This window comes from Orycteropus afer, unplaced genomic scaffold (assembly GCF_000298275.1).
Source record: "Orycteropus afer afer isolate SDZICR_OR568_19922 unplaced genomic scaffold, OryAfe1.0 scaffold00040, whole genome shotgun sequence".
Taxonomy (NCBI): domain Eukaryota; kingdom Metazoa; phylum Chordata; class Mammalia; order Tubulidentata; family Orycteropodidae; genus Orycteropus; species Orycteropus afer.
In genome coordinates this window covers 14,547,247-14,568,647 of record NW_006921627.1, presented here as the reverse complement: position 1 = coordinate 14,568,647, position 21,401 = coordinate 14,547,247, and the positions used below count along the sequence as shown (strand labels likewise).

Sequence of the window (21,401 nt, the reverse complement as noted above, 5' to 3'; positions counted from 1 at the left end):
CCAGCCATCCTTGCCAAAAAGTACTGCCGTATTATTCTCCTCCCTTTCAGACAAACTCTGTCTGGGAAACTGTTTGTGAGTCCTCCTATTACCCTCATTCCTTAACCAGCTGCAATCATGTTTCTGCACTACACAGATACTGAAACAGCTGGGTCCCAATGCTTGACAGTAATTAGGCCGTCACGCTGTCACTGAGAGCAATGACCCTTCCAGAAAATGTTTAGCGACCTCAACTTTGTTTAGAGACCTTGTGTGGGTGGAACTTCCTGTTTTGCACAGAAAGTGCAGCATAAAGCCTAGTTGCTCTGAGGTGCTTTGGGACCAGACCGAAGTGCAGGGAGTAGGGTACAAAACAACCTGGTCTCCTCGGGGCCCTTCTCCCTGCAGCATGGCGAAGAACAAACTTCTTCCTCCAAGTCTTATTCTCCTCCTCCTGGTCCTCCTGCCCACAGTCTCTGGAAACCCGTGAGTTCCCTATAGAGTTTGAATTTTAAAAGTCTTTTCCTTTATTTCAGATTTTTCTTTTATATCATTTGCCTTTTTTATGAAATTGCCACTTTCTTTTCTCTAATGTCCCTTTCAACCATGAGGTTTGCAACTCTGATTTATTCATTCTTCTCTTTGTGCTTAACCATTTCCCTCTGACTGTCGGGATCTCTGAATGTCTAAATTTCCTCTAAACTCCTTTTAAGATGCATCAGACATTGGTACTTATAAAGGAATTGATTTCCAGATCCTCATTATACATACATACATGTATATGTATAATATATGTATATATATAATTCATGTTGATCTGCTTAAGACTGTGCTGTTTACCCTCCTTACTTGTCCATCCTCTACTTCATAAAAGAAAGATAAAAGTCTCTTCCTCAATCAGATCTTACTATGGAGCATTGTCTGGGGTACATAAACCTCTAGTGTGCCGAATAAGGAACAATTTGAAATACTTATATTGATGTTGGGAAAGTGAAGGACTCTAATGACAGGGGAGATAATCCTTCTTCAGGTCAAATAGTGACATATTCTTTGTTTCAACAAACTTAAAGAAAGCCTGAGGGAAATATCACCTCATAGATTATTAAAAATAATTCTTAATAATAGGCACTGGGTGATTTTCAACATGTAATGCCAAAGGAGTTGCAAGATGAAGATGCCAACGATACAATCATTTTGCATGTCATTTAATTACTTATTTCTGTGAACAATTTTTCTCAGTACATATACCTACCTACACAAGCCAAATTTAGGGACAGAATTAATGTTAGACCTTGCTTCATACTTGCAATAATATTCATTTATGGATACCTAAGTTTGGGGAGGGAGGTGAGCAGCTTATCATTATTATCATTATCATTAAAGATATACTTTAAAAGTATATCTTTATTATAGCTAATAACTATAAATCAGAATACATAATATATTTATTTTGTTTTGATCAATTGTAAACCAGTAAGACTTTTAAAAATAATTCTGAAGAAACAGTATGGTCACATTAAATTTAAAAGAAGACTTAAAGTTAAACTTATATACCCATACATAGTATGTTATGTATAGATACTTGCTAACAAGAAGTAAGAGAGACTCAAAATATTTTGAAGCATAAACGTCCTAGGATAAATTTCTGTGTGATAAGTAGCATGGAAATTCCAGTTCAAGCAGGGGAAGTAATTAAAAAAAAGAACTTTTAAATATATTTTTTAAATAAATTATATCAGGCAGTTTACACTGTGATCTTTTAAGATTCCTTAAGAATCTTATAAAATAGTAATCCAAACAAAAAAACAAACTCACTGCTGTTGAGTTGATTTCTACTCACAGCGACTCCATTGGGTTTCCAAGGCTGTAAATCTTTACAGAAGCATACTGCCCCATCTTCTGCAGAGCAGCTGGTAGGTTTGAACCACTGACCTTTTGGTTAGCAGCCAGATACCTTAACCACTACATGACCAGAAGTCCTTAAAATAATAATAGAAGTTTTAATTTAAATGTCATAAGAAATAATCTTTTGGCTGTTATTAAAACTTGTGATAACAAAATAGATATTTACTTGAAAATATGAAAGGAGTGCATATACAAAAAAATTATTTTAGGAGTTCTGTGAGCAAGAATGTTTGAAAAGTACAGGGTCATGTATATTTTACATTATACATGAGGGTATTAGGAAACTTTCTGTCTTGTTCATGAGTTACAAAGATTCAAAACTAAATGACTAGAAGACTATTCTTTGGGTGAAGCCATTGTTTAGCCATGAAACATTGAAAGGCAAATATTTAAATGCAAACATCCATGGTTAGGTAACACACTAAGACTTGATTAGGTTTTTTTTTACCACAACTGAGACTTTAAACTCTAAACTAGTGACTCATTCTCTTTGAGCCTCAGATTGCTTATCTATAAAATAGAAGAAAATACTTCCCATATCATTTTCACAAGGTTGTCAGAGATATATATATTTTATATATAAATCTATATACCTCGATATATATCAAGATATATATCTGTATGCTTATTTATATCTAGATAGATAGATATTTAATGAAAGTTCTGTGAATTGATTGGTTTTGCAGTGTCCACACAACTGAGAGCTTTCTTTTCTGAGCAATCCTAATGTAAAGTCAATTTACAACATGTTTAAACATAACCAAATTTTATAATTTGAATTCAGATGCTTACATATGGAGGTTCCTTAAAGTGAGGTATTTAATATTCATACAACCCACATCAAGTGAAATGTTCACTGCAAGGCACTGCTGATAGAAAAGGGAAATCATTCTCACTCACCAAGAGATTAATTTCATAAACATCTTGATGTAAAACTAACGATGGTAACAGTAATTATTATGGAAAACAGACGGGTTGATAATAATGTCTCTGCTCTTACTGACCTTCCCCCTCTGCTGCCCACCTTCCCAGACACTATATGGTACTGGTCCCCTCCCTGCTTCATACTGAGACCCTCGAGAAAAGCTGCCTCGTTCTGAGCCACCTGAATGAGACAGTGACTGTAAGTGCTTCCTTGGAGTCTGTCCGGGTAAACATGAGCCTCTTCACTGACCTCACAGCGGACAAGGACTTATTCCACTGTGTCTCCTTCACTGTAAGTACTGCTGTTTGACTTAAATTCTCAGTTCTATTGGTCAGGGCCTTAGGGATCTAGTGTTCACTCAAGGAAAGGATTTGAGAAGTTGATAAGGACTTCAGGAAAGAATCTAAATGTTGCAAGTTAGTGTAGTAACTAAGTCACAAAGCATACATTTCTAGCCATGAGAAAGAAATATGTATAGGCATATTAAAAATCAACTTAACTCTGTACCTACATACAAGTAGAGATAATTGTATAGAATTTTACAAACATGACTTAATATAGTCAATACATGATGTTTTGTAAACCTGGGTGTTTTAGGGAAGAAATACATCATTTTTAGGTAAAATCAAAAGGCTTGAGTATAGTTCTCTACAGTTTCACAAAAGTCACCATTTTATATGAAGCATAAAAACAACCATAACCTTAAAATACATATCCCAAATTGACAATCCCAAAATGTTTATTGATGTTTCTGTCATTGGCTTTTCTCTCCTCTATTTATTGCAAGGCTAATTAAAAAAAAAAAAAAAAAAATTGCAACAATCACAACAAACAATCAATATACTAATCAAAGAAAAATTCTATTTGCCATAACAATAAACAGTATGTGTTAGACAAAGAAAAAATGTGATCACCAAGCAAGATGGAAAAAGCATTAATAAAGAAATTAGGCCAAGGCTCAACATTAGCCACCAGTGGTGGGCTGATAAGAATACACATCCCCACATTCTTTCTAAGCGTGAAAATTACAGAAACTATCCTCAGCAGATGTCCAGTATTGCTTCAGAATTGTCCATGTGGGATACTTACAGCCTACCTCCAATAAAATATTGAAATTTTTCCAAGACATATGTCTGCCCTTTCCTTTTAGCATGTCACATCAACTTGGAAATTGAATCAATACTATATTGGTTGAGCTATATGGAGGTATGATTCCCATTTTTAGACTTTATAACTAATGTATTTCCCTCCACCTATGGTCTGTCTCCCCATTTGTAAAATGGGACAATTAATTCACGTCCATGCTGGCTTTCCCTGGTAAAAATAAGAAAGAGAAGTAAAAAGGGTAAGAGCTCAAGGAAGAAGTGGGGTAGGAAATGGGAAAGGAGACTTGGGAGACTGAATGGGTTCTCAGGATGTCTCACATTTCAGGTCCCAAGATCTCCAGCCAATGAAGAGGTAATGTTCCTCTCTGTCCAAGTGAAAGGACCAACCCAAGAGTTCAAGAAGAGGACCACAGTGGTAGTTAAAAATGAAGAGAGTCTGGTCTTTGTCCAAACAGACAAACCCATCTACAAACCAGAGCAGACAGGTACGAAGAGGCCTACAGTCGGGATAATTTCAAATAGAAGAAAATCTTCCTTCCCTGAATGGTCGGTCTCCAGCCAAAGTTTCTGTAACTCTAGTGTCTTAATATCTTGTCTCACTGGCCTATAGGCCCAGTTTAGGGTTTCTGGAACTCATGGAAAATATTTCTGTTTTAGTGAAATTCCGTGTGGTCTCACTGGATGAAAATTTTCACCCTCGGAATGAGTTGGTGAGTCTCTTATTATCTACATAAAAACATTAATAATAAATGTATAAGCAGTCTGGGAACCTGTTTTTGGTACTGGGGGGAAGGAAAGGGAAAAGAAAGAATCTGGTATCACTGACAATAATTTCTGGTATCATAATAGCACAAGATCCTCATGTAAAACATTATTCAGGATCAAGAGAGGAATTAATTCTTACTATAAGGTCGCTATGAGTCGGAATTGACTTAATGGCAATGAATTTGTTTTTTCTGTTTTGTTATCTTGATAATAATTACTCACTTGTCAAACAATAAAACTTACTCTTTAGATAGTTTTCAGCTAGAAAATTAGAAGTAAATATAATTGGATACCTGAGGATGTAGAATTAAACACTTGGCTGATAACCAAAAAGTGTACAGTTCAAATCCAACTAGTGGCTCTGTGAGAGAAAGACCTGGCAATCTGCTTCCATAAAAGATTACACCCATAAGAACCGTATGGGGTAATTCTGCTTTTTCACATGGGGTCACTAGGAGTCAAAATCATCTTGATGGCATCTAATAATGTATTAAACAATAGATCCAGCTAAGCCATCAAAGCACTTTTGTTCAAATAACTTCTCAAATATGTAGACATTTTCTAAGCACACCTACCAAAACCTGTTATTAAATGAGATGAGGATAATCAATATTTGTTCCTCAAACTGACACTCATATTTATGCTAAGAAACAACTCTTTCTATTGTAATGCAGACATTAAATCAAAGTCTTAATTTTTCCCTTCCAAATCTGCTCCTTCACCGTGCTTTGTTATTTTAATGAGGCAATTCTTTTTTTCTAGCTCTTGAGGCAAAGGATTATGGCACAATTCTTGCTTCTTTTGTTTTTCACACACACACACACACACACACACACATCCACTTAATCAGAAAAAGCATATTGGCTAGAAATATATCCAGACTACTTCTTACCACCACAATTGCTACAACCTAATCTTCCAAACCAAAAACCAAACTCGTTGTCCTTGAGTCGATTTCTACTCATAGTGACCCCCTTTGGGTTTCCAAGATGGTAAATATTTACGGAAGCGGATTACCCAGTCTTTCTTCCATGGCGTGGCTGGTGGGTTTGAACTTCCAACCTTCTGGTCAGCAGTCAAATGCCTTAGGCACTATGCTAATCTTAGTCAACATCACCTCTAAACAAGGCTATTGCAATAACCTTAAAACTGTTCTCTCTACTTCTACTTTCACTCCTCTATCTAAAGTCAAACCCTCATCCTGCTTTTTTTCTTCAAGACATTTATTGCCACTTGCTATAAAGATAAAGATATACTAACCAGTTGCCACAGAGTCTCTTCCAACTCATGGTGACCCCCTGTATGTCAGAGTAGAACTGCACTCCACAAGGTTTTAAATGGCTGATTTTTTTCGAAGTAGATTATCTGACCTTTCTTCTGAGGGGCCTTTGGGTAGACTAGAATGGCCAACTTTTCTTTTGGCAACCAAGGCCTTAACCATTTGCACTACCCAGGAATTTTGAATATAGATAAAGACAGATATATTTGTGATTTTTTTTCTACTCTGTCCATCCCTATTAAAAGATAAGCTCCATGAGAGCAGATATTTTGTTCTTTTGTGCACTGCTATACTCCCAGTATTTAGAATGCTAACAAGGAGCTCTGATGGTGTAGTGGTTAAGGTACCTGGCTGTTAACCAGAAGGTTGGTGGTTCAAACCCACCAGTTGCTCTGTGAAAGAAAGATGAGGCAGTCTGCTTCCATAAAGATTTACAGCCTTGGAAACCCAATAAGGTTAGCTATGAGTCAGAACTTACTTGATGGCGGTGAGTTTGGTATTTTTTTCTTGGAGAATAACAGCACATAATAAGCACTCAATAAATATTAGTTTTTAAAGGTGAATAAACATTGATAGATGAATTATTCCCATCCCTCCGCACCCCTAGAACTACCTGAGAATTCTGTAGTCCATATTAATAATTGGATCTGATCATGGTTACTTATAGTTCGGTTAATATTTAATCTCTCAATCTGTAAACTCATTGCCATCGAGTTAATTCTGACTCATAGAGACCCCCGAATGTTCTTCACTGGCAGGCTATGAGCACTTATATAATATTGGTAAATTCCATTCCTAAAGAATGCAGTGCAAATATATATTTGTTGCTGATGGCCTGTTGCTGTTAAGTGCTGTCAAGTCATTTCTGACTCAAAGCAACCTTATCTACAACAGAACAAAACACTGCCCGGTTCTGTGCCAGCTTCACGATCCCTACTATACCTGAGCCCACTGCTGCAGCCACCATGTCAATCCATCTTGTTGAGGGCCTTCCCCTCTTTTGTTACTCTCCACTTTACAAAGCATGACAACCGTCTTCAGAAAATGGTCCCTTCTGACAATATGACCAAACTAGGTGAGACAAAGTCTGGCCATTCTCGCTTCCAAGGAGCATTCCAGCTGCACTTCTTCCAAGACAGATTTGTTAGTTCTTTTAGCGGTCCACGGTACTTTAAGCATTCTTTGCCAACACCACAACTCAAAAGCATCAACTCTTCTTTGGTCTTTCTTATTCACTGTCCAGCTCTCACATGCATATGAGGCGATTAAAAATACCATGGCTTAGGTAAAGCGCATCTTAGTCTACAAGGAAACATCTTTGCTCTTTAGCACTTGCAAGAGATTTTTTGCAACAGATTTTCCCAATGCAATATGTCTTTTGATGTCTTGACTGCTGCTTCCATTGGCATTGATTATAGAACGAAGTAATATGAAGTCTTTGACAACTTCAGTCTTTTCTCCATTCATCATGATGCTGCTTATTGGACAGGTTATGAGGAATTTTGTTTTCATGATATTGAGGTGTAATCCACACTGCAGACTGTAGGCTTTAATCTTCATCAGTAAGTGCTCCACATCATCTTCACTTTCAGCAAGCAAAATTGGGTCATCTGTGTATCTCAGGTTGCTAATGAGCCTTCCTCCAATCCTGATGCCATATTCTTCTTCATATAGTCCAGCTTCTCAGATTATTTGGTCACCATACAGATTGAATAAGTATGGTGAAAGGATACAATGCTGATGCACACCCTTCCTGATTTTAAACCATGCAATATCCCCTTGTTTTGTTCAAACAACAACCTCCTGGTCTATGGACAGGTTTCTCATGAGTACAATTAAGTGTTCTGGAATTCCCATTCTTCTCAATGTTATTCATAATTTGTTATGATCCACACAATCTAATGCCTTTGCATAGTCAATGAAACACAAGTAAACATCTTTCTGGTATTCTTTGCTTTCAGCCAAGATCCATCTGACATTAGCTATGATATCCCTTGCTCCACATCCCCTTCTGAATCCAGCTTGCATTTCTGGAAGTTCTCTGTGAAGATACTGCTGCAACTGATTTTGAATTATCTTCAGTAAGACTTTACGTGCATGTGATATCAATATTGTTCAATAATCTCCACATTCTGTGGGATCACTTTTCTTTGGAATGGGCACAAATATGGATCTTTTTCAGTCAGTTGGCCAGGTAGATTTCTTCCAAGAGAGCACCTCCAGCATGGCATCCATTTGTTGAAACATCTCAATGAGTATTCCTGGAGCCTTGTTTTTCACCAATTTCTTCAGTAGAGCTTCGACTTCTTCCTTCAATACCATTGGTTCTTGATCTTATGCCACCTCCTGAAATGGAGGGTCATCTACCAATTCTTTTTGGTATAGTGTCTCTGTGTATTCCATCCATCTTCTTTTGATGTTTCCTGCATTATTCAACATATTGCCCATGGAATCTTTCAATATTTCAATTTGAGACTTCAATTTTTTCTTCAGTTCTTTCAGCTTGAGAAATGCCAAGCATCTTCTTCCCTTTTGGTTTTCTAACTCCAGGTCTTTGCACATTTCATTATAATAACTGACTTTGTCTTCTCGAGTTGCTCTTTGAAATCTTCTGTTCAGCTCATTTATCTTGTCATTTCTTCCATTTGCTTTAGCTATTCTCTGTTCAAGGGCAAGTTTCAGAGTCTCTTCTGACATCCATTTTGGTCTTTTCTTCCTTTGCTTTCTTTTTAATGACCTTTTGCTTTCTTCTTGGATGATGTTCTTGATGTCATCCCACAATTCCTCTGGTTTTTGGTCACTGGTGTTCAATGCATCAAATCTATTATTTAGATGGTCTCTATATTCAGGAGGGATATAATCAATGTCTTATTTTGGCTCTTGTGGACTTCTTTTCATTGTCTTCAACTTCAACTTGAACTTGCATATGAGCAGTTGATGGTCTGTTCCACAATCAGTTCCTGCCCTTGTTTTGGCTGAAGATATTGAGCTTCTCCATTGCCTCTTGCCACAGATGTAGTCAATCTGATACCTGTGTCCTCCATCTGGTGAAGTCCATGTGTATAGCCACCATTTGTGTTGTTCAAAAAAGGTATTTGCAATGAGTAAGTTGTTGGTCTTGCAAAATTCTATCATGTACTCTCCAGCATCATTTCTATCACCAAGGCCATATTTTCCAACTACTGGTGATTCTTCTTTGTTTCCAACTTTTGCATTCCAATCACCAGTGATAATTAACACTTCTTGTTTGCAAGTTCAGTCAATTTCATACTGCAAAAGTTGGTAAAAATCAATTTCCTCATCTTTGGCTTTGATGGTTGGTGCATAAATTTGAATAACAGCAGTTTTAACTGGTCTTCCTCATAAGTGTATGGATATTATCCTATCACTGACAGCATTGTACTTCAGGATAGATCTTGATACATTCTTTGGATTATGAATACCATGCCATTCTTCTTCAATTTGTCATTCCAAGCATAGTAGATCATATGATCGTCTGATTCAAAATGGCCAAAATCAACTCACTAATGCCTAGGATATCAATCTTTATGCATTCCGTTTCATTTTTGACAACTTCCAATTTTCCTAGATTCATACTTTGTATATTCCATGTTCTGATTATTAATGGGTGTTTGCAGCTGTTTCTTCTCATCTTGAGACATGCCGCATCAGCAAATGGGGGTCCCATAAGCTTTTGTCTATGTACATCATTAAGGTTGACTCTACTTTGAGGAGGCAGCTCTTCTCCAGTCGTATTTTGAGTGTCTTCTGACTTGCAGAGCTCATCTTCTGGCTCCATATCAGACAATGTTTCAGAGCTATTCATAAAGTTTTCCAGTAATATATCAGACAGTGTTTCACTGCTAATCTTAAAGTTTTTGCTGGCCAATTCTTTGAGAAGTGGATGGCCTCTTCCTTCTCCCAAGACTGTCTTAGTCTGAAAACTCCACTGAAATCTGTCCACCATGCATAACCCTGATGGCATTTGAAATATCAATGGCATAGACTCCAGCCTCACAGCAACACTCAGTTGCCACCACAGTACAACAAACTGACAGACAAATCTGTCTCCCTTAGCTATTCCAAACTGTTCTGTTCATTTCCTGGTCTCCCCCACCCTGCTCACTTACCTGGCCTGACTCCAGGGCTCAAAACCCTCATTCCACTGCTCTCAGGGCTGGCTCACCACAGCCTGTCTCCATGCACACAAACTCCTCCTTTCTGCTGCTCCAGGGCTGGCTGATGACCTACTAAGTTCTTAAAATTATTTATTAATTGCTCTATAAGGATTAATTAAAAATTTTTGAGAAATGTAACCTGGAATCTTTTTATGTTTTACCACAGATAGATTTATTCTACATTAAAGCCGTTTTGGTTAGAAGTCAGAGTTGGAAATATTCTAAAACAATTCTCAACTCTTTTCTCTCCCTTTTGTCTTTCAGATTCCACTAATATACCTTCAGGTAAGCAGCAAGAAATGTTCCATAATTAAAAAGAAAGCAATGGATTTAAGAAAATGTTCTTATTGAGAGGTTCTTCCAGTATCCCATAAATTTCACTAAGGAAGAAGTCTTCAAGCTCTCACATTGGTCTGAATGATTATAACTCTTCTCCCCTCCCCAGCACCCACTACCACTCCATTTGTCCTCTTTGTGAATAACATAGCAGTTTTCATAGATTCATTTCATAGTACTGATGCTTGTAGGCTGTTTTATAGATTATTGTTAATTTATCCATAGGACCCCAAAGGAAATCGCATCACACAATGGCAAAATGTCAAGCTAGAGAATGGACTCCAGCAGTTGTACTTTCCCCTCTCATCAGAACCCTTCCAGGGCACCTACAAGGTGGTGGTACAGAAGGAATCTGGCAGAAGGATAGAGCACCCCTTTACCGTAGAAGAATTTGGTATGAATCGTGGAAAATCTGGCAACATATTTTCTTTGTATTTAAACTGGACATCAAGGACCTAGAATTTGAGCTCATTTGGAGGTCTTCCATTTCCCAAGGGTGAGAGTAGGTTTGGAGTAGAACCAATTATACCTAACTCCAATGACAACCATAGATGTTTTGTGAAATATAGTAGTTTCATGTAGTTTGATTAATTTTTATAGTAATGTTTATAATCTAAAAAAAAAATGTGAACATTTTTGTTTCAAGGATATGTTCCCTAATTGCTAAGGTTACAGTGATCTGTCATAGTCCTTCACCCAGAATCTCCATTAGAGAACAAGGTGAATACAAAAGAAAGTACAGCCACCTTTTCAGAGCCCTAAAATATCATTAGTGAATAGTTACAGAGAACTTGGAAATATTAATTTCCCACAAGTTCAAAACCAATCACCAAATTCCTTTATCTCTGTCAACAGTGCTTCCCAAGTTTGAAGTGCAAGTAACAATGCCAAAGATAATCACTATTTTGGAAGAAGAAGTAAATGTGTCAGTGTGTGGCCTGTAAGTTGATTGGTCTCTGCTGCTGTTATTGTTTTTTAAAAAATCTTTTGGGGAAAAGTATTTTAAAAAATTCACCATTTGGGATATTTTGGCTGGTTTCTCTTGGAGCAGTGACAGCACAAATACTTTAAGTACTTGGGAGTACTTCCACCTCTAGAATTCCTTCTTTTGTTGCTTTTTTATTTTCCCTTCTTATTTTCTTTCATGATCTTACTAGTTTGCCATCATGGGGTGGGGAACTGTTCCTAGTAAGGATATGCTATTAAGATTAATTCTGAAAGTGACAAAGTAACCTACACCAAAAAAATGGGACAGTGTGGAAGAGTAGTAACTTTTCCTTCACCAGAAATAATCAACATATATTAGGCAGATAATTAACACGTGGTTGTAGAGGAAATGGAGTCATTAAACAGATCATTCACCTGACTTAGCATGCATAGTAAGGAGCTCTGGTGGTATAGTGGTTAAGGCATTTGACTCTTAACCAAAAGGTCAGTGGCTTGAACCCACCAGCCACCCTGCAGAAGAAAAATGAGACAGTCTGCTTCCATAAAGATTTACAGCCTTGCAAACACAGTGGGGGTCACTCTGAGTCAAAATCGACCCATTTGGTTTTTCTCTAAAGAGAATCTAGGTTCAGAATTTGTAGAGATAGTTAACTATATATCTGTTTACCTAAGATGTGCCACTTACCTCTCTGCACTATCACTTTTGCTATGGAGACTGAACATTATCTCTCAGCATGGTCCCTTCCAACTTTGAAAAGGAGACTGAACATTATCTCTCAGCATGGTCCCTTCCAACTTTGAAAACCTATGTTTCTAAGATCTTATACTCTCATCCCCAACAGCCCAGCAGTAGCAGAAAGAGCAGGCCAGGTGAAGAAACCAGTCCTACTTTAAGGACCATATATGTAAGACATCTACATATTTAGTTGTTTAGTTGAGCCGATGCCCTAGTACTCAGAGTAATGGCCACCAAGTCTATCAGACTGTGTGAACCAATGATCCTGCAAATAGAGATAATTAAAAAATAATAATGCTATCAAGTTGATTCTGACTCAGCAACCCTGTAAGACAGAGTAGAAGTGCCCTATAAAGTTTCCAAAGCTATAATTTTTATGTAAACAGACTGCCACATCTTTCTCCCATGGTGCAGTTGGTGGGTTCGAACCACTAACCTTTTGGTTAGCAGCCCAGTACTTTAACCATTGTACTACCAGGGCTACTAAATAGAGATAGAGATGACTTTTAAAATAGGGAAGGAAAGAAAAACTCTTGAAAATCCAGCCATCATCAATAATAGATTTGTGGCATGATACCATTTTTATAAAACATAAACAAGTAAAATTGTATAAAGATAGAGATGGCTAGTGTGGGGAGAGGATTATGGAAAGAAAGACACTGTGGTATTAATAATTTGTATTCCTAGATAGAACTGAGGGTGTTACTTTTTCTCTTTATTTATTTTTGATAACTTTTTTTCTCTCAGAATGTTTAGCTCCTGCAATTTAAAAGATTTTTTAAAGATGAAATTGAAAAGAAAAAAAAATAAGGTAAAAAGGTATGATAAGAGAAGAATGGAATAAATTTCAGTATGCGGCAGTGGAGGTTTCTAAAAGAGAAAGGTCTTTCTTTACTCAGTTCACTGTGCTCTCAACGCTGTGTTAGCCTTCAACACTACAGAGATTTGACATAAGTATGTTGTTGTTGTTGTTATGTGCCCGACTCATAGCGACCCCTCTTTGGGTTTCCGAGGCAGTATCACTACGGAAGTCGATTGCCTGTCTTCCTTCCGAGGAGTGGCTGGTGGGTTTGAACCACCAGCCTACTGGTTAGCAGTCAAGTGCCTTAGGCACTATGCTACCAGAGCTCCCTTGACATAAGTATAGAGAATGAATATACTATAGGTAAAGAAGAAACATAAATAAGTAAAAAATGGGAATGTTCAGTGTCTACTTTGGTTCAATTGGTAATATTCTCATGACAGGTATACCTATGGGAAGCCGGTCCCTGGACATGCAACTGTGAGCATATGCAGGAAGTATAGTAACCCTTCTAACTGCTATGGTAGAGAGTCACAGGCACTCTGTGAGAAATTCAGTCAGCAGGTAGGTGGAAAACTGCTCTTGCTAGAGGCTAACAGTAGAGGATTGTTGACAAGCAGTGAATTGCAACATGGAAATTAGAAAGAGAATAATCTGGAAAAGAATTCTATGCTAGCTATTGTGAATTTTTTTTTAATCAGTGTCTTAGCACAATAGAAATTACTTATTTCTTATAATTGTCCAATGTGGTTGTTCTTCATCAGCCAAACACCCCAAATGGTGGAAGTTCAGCCATCTCTAATACTTGGCACTCAAAGGCTCCTTGAGTGTCTACTTCTGTGAAAGAAGAAGAAACATACAACTCTTGACCATCTTGGCACGGATGGGGTCAGTTCTACTCTCTTTCTGTGAGCAAGAACATGTCACCAGCCCCATCTAAATGTCAAAGAGCTAGAAAACAATCTGTGGATGGGCAGATACTTCCCAGGCACAGATGTATTCTGTGGGGAAGGGGAACCGAACCATGGTTTGTTGAAAAGTTAGCTGCCTGCTGCAGTAAGCTTATAAAAATATTTTTAAAGGCATTTCTATCTCATTCACTCTAGGGAATTTCAGATACTGAGGAATATAAGACAGATACTGTTGTGAAATGAAATAATAATTAGTCCTCAGAGAATATTTATTGAGTCCTTATTATAGAAAATCCCTAGGTAATGTTGGCAATGGGTTCCTGGGTGGCACAAATGGTTAACAAGCTTGACTATTAACCAAAAGGTTGGAAGTTCAAGTCTACCCAGATATGCCTTGAAAGAAAGGCCTGGCAATCTATTTCCAAAAAAACCAACCATTGAAAACTTTATGAAGCACCGTTCAACTCTGACACACATGGGATCACCATGAGTTGGAGCTGAGTCAATGGCAATTCTTTTAGTTGTTTGGTTTTTTTTTTTAATGTTGTCAAAAAAAAAAACAAAACACCACCACTGATATGTGTATTATAACATATATGATTTTTTGTATTTTACTTCTCAGCTAAACAGCCATGGCTGCTTCTCTCAGCAAGTAAACACCAAGATCTTCCAGATGAAGAAGCAAGAGTATGAAATGAAACTTCAAATGGAAGCCAAGATCCAAGAAGAAGGAACAGGTTTGTATGCCACACAGGTATGAGAGAAAAACAATGGACATTGACTTATTTCCTTTGCTAAAATGTAAGTTGAAAGAGAAGATAGTACAGGAGGTTTGGGAAGATCATCCTTCCAAAAACAACTTATTTTCTGTTTCATCTTTTTTAGAGGTAGAATTAACTGGAACTGCTTCCAGTGAAATTACAAGAACCATAACTAAACTCTCGTTTGTGAAAGTGGATTCAAACTTTAGACAAGGCATCCCTTTTTTTGGACAGGTAAGAGTATTTCACAATTCACATATAAAACCAGATACTATATAACATAATAGGAGCTCTGATAGCATAGTGCCTAAGGCACTTGACTGCTAACCAGAAGGCTGGCGGTTCAAACCCACCAGCCACTCCTTGGAAGGAAGATGGGGCAATCTACTTCCGTAGTGATACTGCCTCAGAAACCCAAGGAGGGGTCGCTTATGAGTCTGATCCAGCTCAACGGCACATAACAACAACAACATCATATAACCTAATAAACTCAATATATCCTTCTAAAACCATACCCACTTAATGTGATCTGTTGATTAACATAACCAAAAGTATGAAACCACACGAAAATAGGTTTGTATACAAAATCTACGAAACCATACTAGAAGGTTTTTCTTTTGTTTTGTTTTTACTTTTGGAACAGTGCTGTATGATGTCATTCAAACCATTTCATGGTTTACCAGGCAGTCTCAATTTTTATGACACTTTCTTATAAGAATAACAAACTCCACGGCTGCCATTTACTTTCTAACATTAACTATCTTGATTATCTAGTGCTGCTATGGGTACCCACAAATGGGTAGCTTTAACAAACAGAAATTTTATTTTCTCACAGTTTAAGAGGCTAGAAGTCCGAATTCAGGGCACCAGCTCTAGGGAAAGATTCTCTCTGTCTCTCTGTCTCTCTGTCTCTCTCTCTGTTCTCCATCTCTCTATCTGTCCACTCTGTGGGAAAGTCCTTATGTCTTGTCAGCTTTTAGGGGTTCCTTGGAAATTTTCATATGGTATGGCATCTTTCTTCCCCCATCTCTGCTTGCTTCTTCTGTGTCTGAGCTGCTCTTTTTATATCTCAAAAAGTAACTGGCTTAAGAAACATCCTGTTGTTGCTATTGTTATGTGCCGTGGAGTCACCTGACTCATGGTGACCCCTCCTTAGGTTTCCGAGGCAGTATCACTACAGAAGTAGATTGCCCCATCTTCCTTCTGAGGAGTTGCTGGTGGGTTTGAACCACCAGCCTTCTGGTTAGCAGTCAAGTGCCTTAGGCACTATGCTACCAAAGCTCATCCTACCCTACACTAATACTGTCTCATTCATATATAAAAAAAGAAAATGCATTCCCAAATGAGATAATAACCACAGATACAGTGGTTAGGATTTACAACACATATTGTTTAGGGGGACACAATTTAATCCATAACACTACCTTATATCAAATTGGATGGGGTAGGTGGTTTTCATTTTTATTTTTAAGCATGAAAGACTCCACTGTACCTAGTATTTCCTTCATAGGTATAATATGGGCATTATTTTCTCTATAATAACAAGTATATTTTTAAAAAACAATATATGTGGGGATAAAATACTGCTATTTAAGGTTCACAGGTTTAATAGATTTTCTCATGGATCTACAAAACATCTTAGACTGTGATTTTTCTATTGTAAGCAAGTACGAAAGGATCTGAAGACAAAATTCTGAAATGGCAGTTGTGCATACCTTAATGTGTAATTACTGTTTCGTGTTCTTAATGGAAATACTATGGGAATTCAACTATGGAGGGTGTAAATGATTGAGGGGCTAGAATTGACAAAGGAGCGTTAGAGTACACTTGAGAGTGTTTTGATTTTGTTATCACAGCAAAAGTATTCAGACACATTGGCCAATCCCTAAAAGGAATGTATAGTTCATTTTTAACTTCTCACAGGCATATTATCTTTTTAAAATATTTTATTACTGCTAAGTAATTATTCTGGGAGCTCTGGTAGCATAGTGGCTAAGACACTTGCCTGCTAACCAGACGGCTGGCGGTTCAAACCCAGCAGCCACATCTCGGAAGGAAGGTTGGGCAATCCTACTTCCGTAGTGATACTGCCTCGGAAACCCAAGGAGGGGTCGCTATGAGTTGGGGCCGACTCGACGGCACATAACAACAACAACAACAACAAGTAATTATTCTATTAGTCACAGGACCCTTTCCCCTCAAGATGAAGAATCAGAATATTGTGTCTATCTTTGTCTTTGTACATACAGCCTACAGTTTATTGGGAAACTTAGGCTTTTGTAAGCAATCATAATAATGAGCCAAGTCTGCTAATAGTACTTCCTTCTGCAAAAGCAGCTAATGCTGCCAAAAGTTCACTATCTCTTATAATCTGAACCAAACCACTCATCTGCTGAGTTCAAAATTAGTAGTAACTTGGCTTTAGGCCTTTATTTAATATTGAGTGCCTCTTTTCAATTCTACATTTTTCATATGGAAGTACCTCATAAAACTTACCGGCCTTCCAAAAGATTGATAATCTAGGTTAAGAAGCAGTTATCATGTATAAAACAACTAGAAAAACCCACGGAACAATGTATTAGCTATTGCTTTACTTTTGCATTTATTATACTTCAGAACACTTATGTATAAGAAGTTAATAGTCTGCCACAAAATAAGTGTGTTTGGGGCTCAAGTAAATTTGGCTAATGAGTTAAAAAAAAGTTTTCATTACTGTATGATTCTTGTGCTCTATGACTTTACAAGAATTATATATAATACATGGCATTTTCAAATATCCACAGAATATCTTTGTCAGGTCACTCTTACTATCATGATCATCATTCTCTATCTCTTTACACTGCTTTATTTTTCTTCTTAGGATTGATTATTACTAGATGGATGGATGGATGGTTGGATAACCACTATATATGTGTATGGGTGGGTGGGTGGGAGTGTGTGTCTATGTGCATTATATGTTACTTACTAAGCACCTGTCTTTCACTAGCTTTTAAGCTATATTATGGTAGGGACTATGTTTTCTTCCCTGCTATAGCTCCAGTTTCTAGAACTGTGTCTGATCCACAGGAAACACTCAACAAATATTTCTGGTAAAATGAGTTTGTTTGATCCCTATTAAGTATTACCCATTTAACTAATCTGTAGCTTTTAACTTTTCAGGTACGCCTAGTGGATGGGAAAGGCGTCCCCATGCCAAATAAAATCATTTTCATTCAAGCAAATGAAGCTCACTATCACTCCAATGCTACCACTGATGAGCATGGCCTGGTGCAGTTCTCCATCAATACCACCAGCGTTATGGGTACCACCTTCACTGTCAGGGTAAGCTTAGAAAGAAGTTACCAATGAATTAAGTAACCTTGGAAACAAGGTTATAATTTAAAAATGATGAAATGCCCAAGTTATGTTTAGTCCTAACAAGAGAAAAAACAGGAAATTGGAAACTGTGTTAAGGTCAACTTTGAAAAATTTATAAGGAGGCAATATAGGGCAGTGGTTAAAACTGCAGGTTATAGAATCAAATAAACTGGATAAAAATCCTGGCTCAACTTTTATGTTAAGAGCAAATAACCAAAACATCCTGTGCTTCATTTCCTTACCTGTTAAATGGGTACAATATTAGTACCTACTTCTTGGGGTTGTTAAAAGTCTTCAATGATATATAGTACTTTGTAAGCCTCTTTTAAAGGAGCTCTGGTGGTGCAGTGCCTAAAGCATTTGACTGCTAACCAGAAGGCTGGCAGTTCAAACCCACCAGCCATTTAATGGAAGGAAGACTGGGTGGTCTACTTCTGTAAAGATTTACTTGGAAACCCAATGGGGATCGCAATGAGTCAGAATTGACTCAATGGCAGTGGATTTGGTTTTTGGGTTTTGGGAAGCCTCTTTTAACTGCTAAATATTATTTTAAAAGCCCATTTTCACATCATTGGTATTTAGTTTGTTTCTCCTGATATTTTAATTATCTCCAAATGGCTATTTATGCCCATATAATTTGTTTTGTATAACACAGAAGCCTCTGTACAACGATATAGATGTAGATACACATATATAGATATATATGTGGATACACTTAATAGAAATTGCATAATTATAGTGATGGAAATCTCCTCCCTCTTAGAAGTTTTCCTGTTGGTCTAAAGAAGGGATAAAGAATGTATTTTATATCTTCTGTTTTAAATAGATGCATAAAAGCCATACCCCCAATAACTCAAAATTGAATGTTAATTCATTCATTCAATCAAGAAATATGCCTTGAATGCTTTCTATGTGCTATTCCTGACAATGAAAATGTTTTTAAGTGTTCCCTCTTGTTGATGATCATATATATGTAATCACTAAAGCAGATATAGAAATGAACAATGATTCACTCATGCTACCTTGGGAGGGGGGAGGGGGAGGGTGGAGGAAGTCTGGAAAGAGCTAAGGAATAATTTCTCCAGGGAAATATAACCCAAATAAGACCATTGAGGCCTAAGTGTCCAGAACCACAGGGACCATTAACAATAATCAACCCACTATTGTCCAGGAAATGCAGACTTCAGCTTATTCATTCACCAAGTCAACTAACTCTTTGAGCCAATGCTATTTACAGAAAGTTTCTTGGGCCTTTAAGGAATGTTACATTTATTCATAATTCCCACTTGAGGCAACCTAGAGGGAGCTCTCATAGCATAGTGCTAAGGCACTTGACTGCTAACGATAAGGCTGGAGGTTCAAACCCATCAGCCACTCCTCGGAAGGAAGATGGGGCAATATACTTCTGTAGTGATACTGCCTCAGAAACCCAAGGAGGGGTCGCTATGAGTTGGGTCCTACTCTGCAGCACATAACAACAACAACATCATAAAAAAGAAGCAATTACTTCCTGAAGATTAACTCTTCTGTCTCTGGAGGTTATTTACTCTTCTCAATAAGATGTCATAGTTCCAGTGTCTCTGTCTGCATAGGTAAAACAGTCAAATCAAGAAATACCAAGCAAACTAATCAAAACAAAGAATGCCTCATTTTATGCTCTGCAGAAACATAAATACCAACCCCCAGAGCTTCTGCAGGGTAAGGACACAAACCATGCTTTTATCTGGTATTAACCAAAAATAAGGTACCCTTCTCTCTCAGTTGTAAGTGTGGAGCAAAAGATTCCTAGCTACTCTTTCAGGTAAGACAGTATAGTTTTGTAGTTTTGTGAGAATATTGATTCTTTATAGTATATAATCTATAAAATAATACTGCCTTTCTAATTCATTAGGTCAAACACAGGGATAATAGTCCGTGTTATGGCTACCAATGGCTATCAGAAGAAAATGAAGAAGCACACCAAACTGCTAATCGTGTATTCTCCCTAAGCAAGAATTTTGTCCGCCTTGAGCCTTTGGCTCATTCACTGCCCTGTGGTCAAACTCAGAAGGTCCAGGTGTATTATATTCTGAATGGAGTGGCCATGAAGGATCTGAAGGAACTCGTCTTCTATTACCTGGTGAGAAGGGAGATTCATCTTTAGACAAAAGCTCTCTGTGGGGCAAGAAATTATGAAGCACTTTAGACATCATCATTCCAATTTCTTATCCATGTTTCTCTTGAACATTTGACTTCTCTTGGAGCTAATTATTGCCAGCAGGGACTCAATAGCAAGAACACCACATAAATGACAAGACTTGGGGGTAAGTTCTCTGTCAAGCTAATTAAATGCCTTTATATAATTTTATGCAGATTATGGCAAAGGGAGGCATTGCCCTAACTGGAACTCATGCTCTGCCTATAGAGGATGGAGAAAGTAAGTGTTCCCATTACCTGCACATTTCTGCCCCAACCTGATACATTTGTCCCTACACTGCAGAAATACCAGGAATGTTTTCACATAAAGAGAGAGAACTTCCATTTAATCTCAATTAAGAGGATGTTGATGGGTGGAGGGGAGGGGATAATGATGTTTCTTTTTTTTCCACTTGTTATCAAGTATTTCTTTTTTCCTCAGGTTATTTAAAATGTTGATTTGTTTTTAATCTATAAACTTTTTCCAAACTTTTAAACCATAAACATTCATGGACCTTCTCTTTCTCAACATGAAAGAGATTTAAGATTTTTTTTTTTTTTTTTTTTTTAAAGACAATGGAGGGAAGGAAAAGTAAAATCTAGGGATCCCTTCTATGTATTAGGTTTTGTGCTTGGTCATTTGTATTGGTCATTTACATTGTTGTATCTTAGCTCTCCTTTGAAGACAGTTATGATTTATGAAGAGTTAAACTGTGTGTGTGTACCACTGATTTTGATGCTCTCTGTGAATACGAAAAGGAGCTCTGGTGGTGTAGTGAGTAAGGCATTTGGCTGCTAACCAGCAGGTCAGTGGTTCAAACCCCCTAGCTGCTTAGTGGGAACAGTCTGCTTCCATAAAGATTTACAGCCTTGGAAACTCAATGGAAGTCCATAGGAGTTGGAATTGACTCGATAGCAGTGGATTTGTTGGGTTTTTTGTTTTGTTTTGTTTTGTTTTGTTTGTTCTGTTTTGGGTGAATATGAAACAATATAAGCCTATGATACTTTCACCTAATCAAATGCTTTCTAAAAGATAACTTGTTAGAAAACTATCAGTGAACTACTTTTTTATCACTCCTTCGTAGCAATACACAAGCACTATAGTAGTTGTAAGAAAGCTTAATTCAACCTCTAAAAACTTTATGTAGGATTCAGAAATAACTCAAAAGTTTAGATGAGAAGCCCCAAATCCATTAAATGGGGAAGAGAATGTTTGTTTAATAAATGGTGCTGGCAAA

The 21,401-nt window shown here is 37.4% G+C and overlaps 1 protein-coding gene across 1 annotated transcript in view; it reads left to right on the top strand.

Annotated features, from left to right (window-relative positions):
- Nucleotides 1-355: 355 nt before the first annotated feature.
- The window catches only part of LOC103193912 (alpha-2-macroglobulin), a 64,403-nt gene continuing 43,357 nt past the window's right edge, over nt 356-21,401 (top strand). The window contains exons 1-13 of the mRNA XM_007937217.1: nt 356-465; nt 2,917-3,100; nt 4,241-4,400; nt 4,573-4,625; nt 10,402-10,422; nt 10,699-10,867; nt 11,329-11,413; nt 13,403-13,523; nt 14,493-14,607; nt 14,756-14,865; nt 17,791-17,952; nt 19,880-20,107; nt 20,341-20,404. Coding sequence (XP_007935408.1) covers nt 389-465; nt 2,917-3,100; nt 4,241-4,400; nt 4,573-4,625; nt 10,402-10,422; nt 10,699-10,867; nt 11,329-11,413; nt 13,403-13,523; nt 14,493-14,607; nt 14,756-14,865; nt 17,791-17,952; nt 19,880-20,107; nt 20,341-20,404 — 1,549 coding nt within the window. The 5' untranslated portion in view covers nt 356-388. The remainder of the gene's footprint in view (nt 466-2,916; nt 3,101-4,240; nt 4,401-4,572; nt 4,626-10,401; nt 10,423-10,698; nt 10,868-11,328; nt 11,414-13,402; nt 13,524-14,492; nt 14,608-14,755; nt 14,866-17,790; nt 17,953-19,879; nt 20,108-20,340; nt 20,405-21,401) is intronic.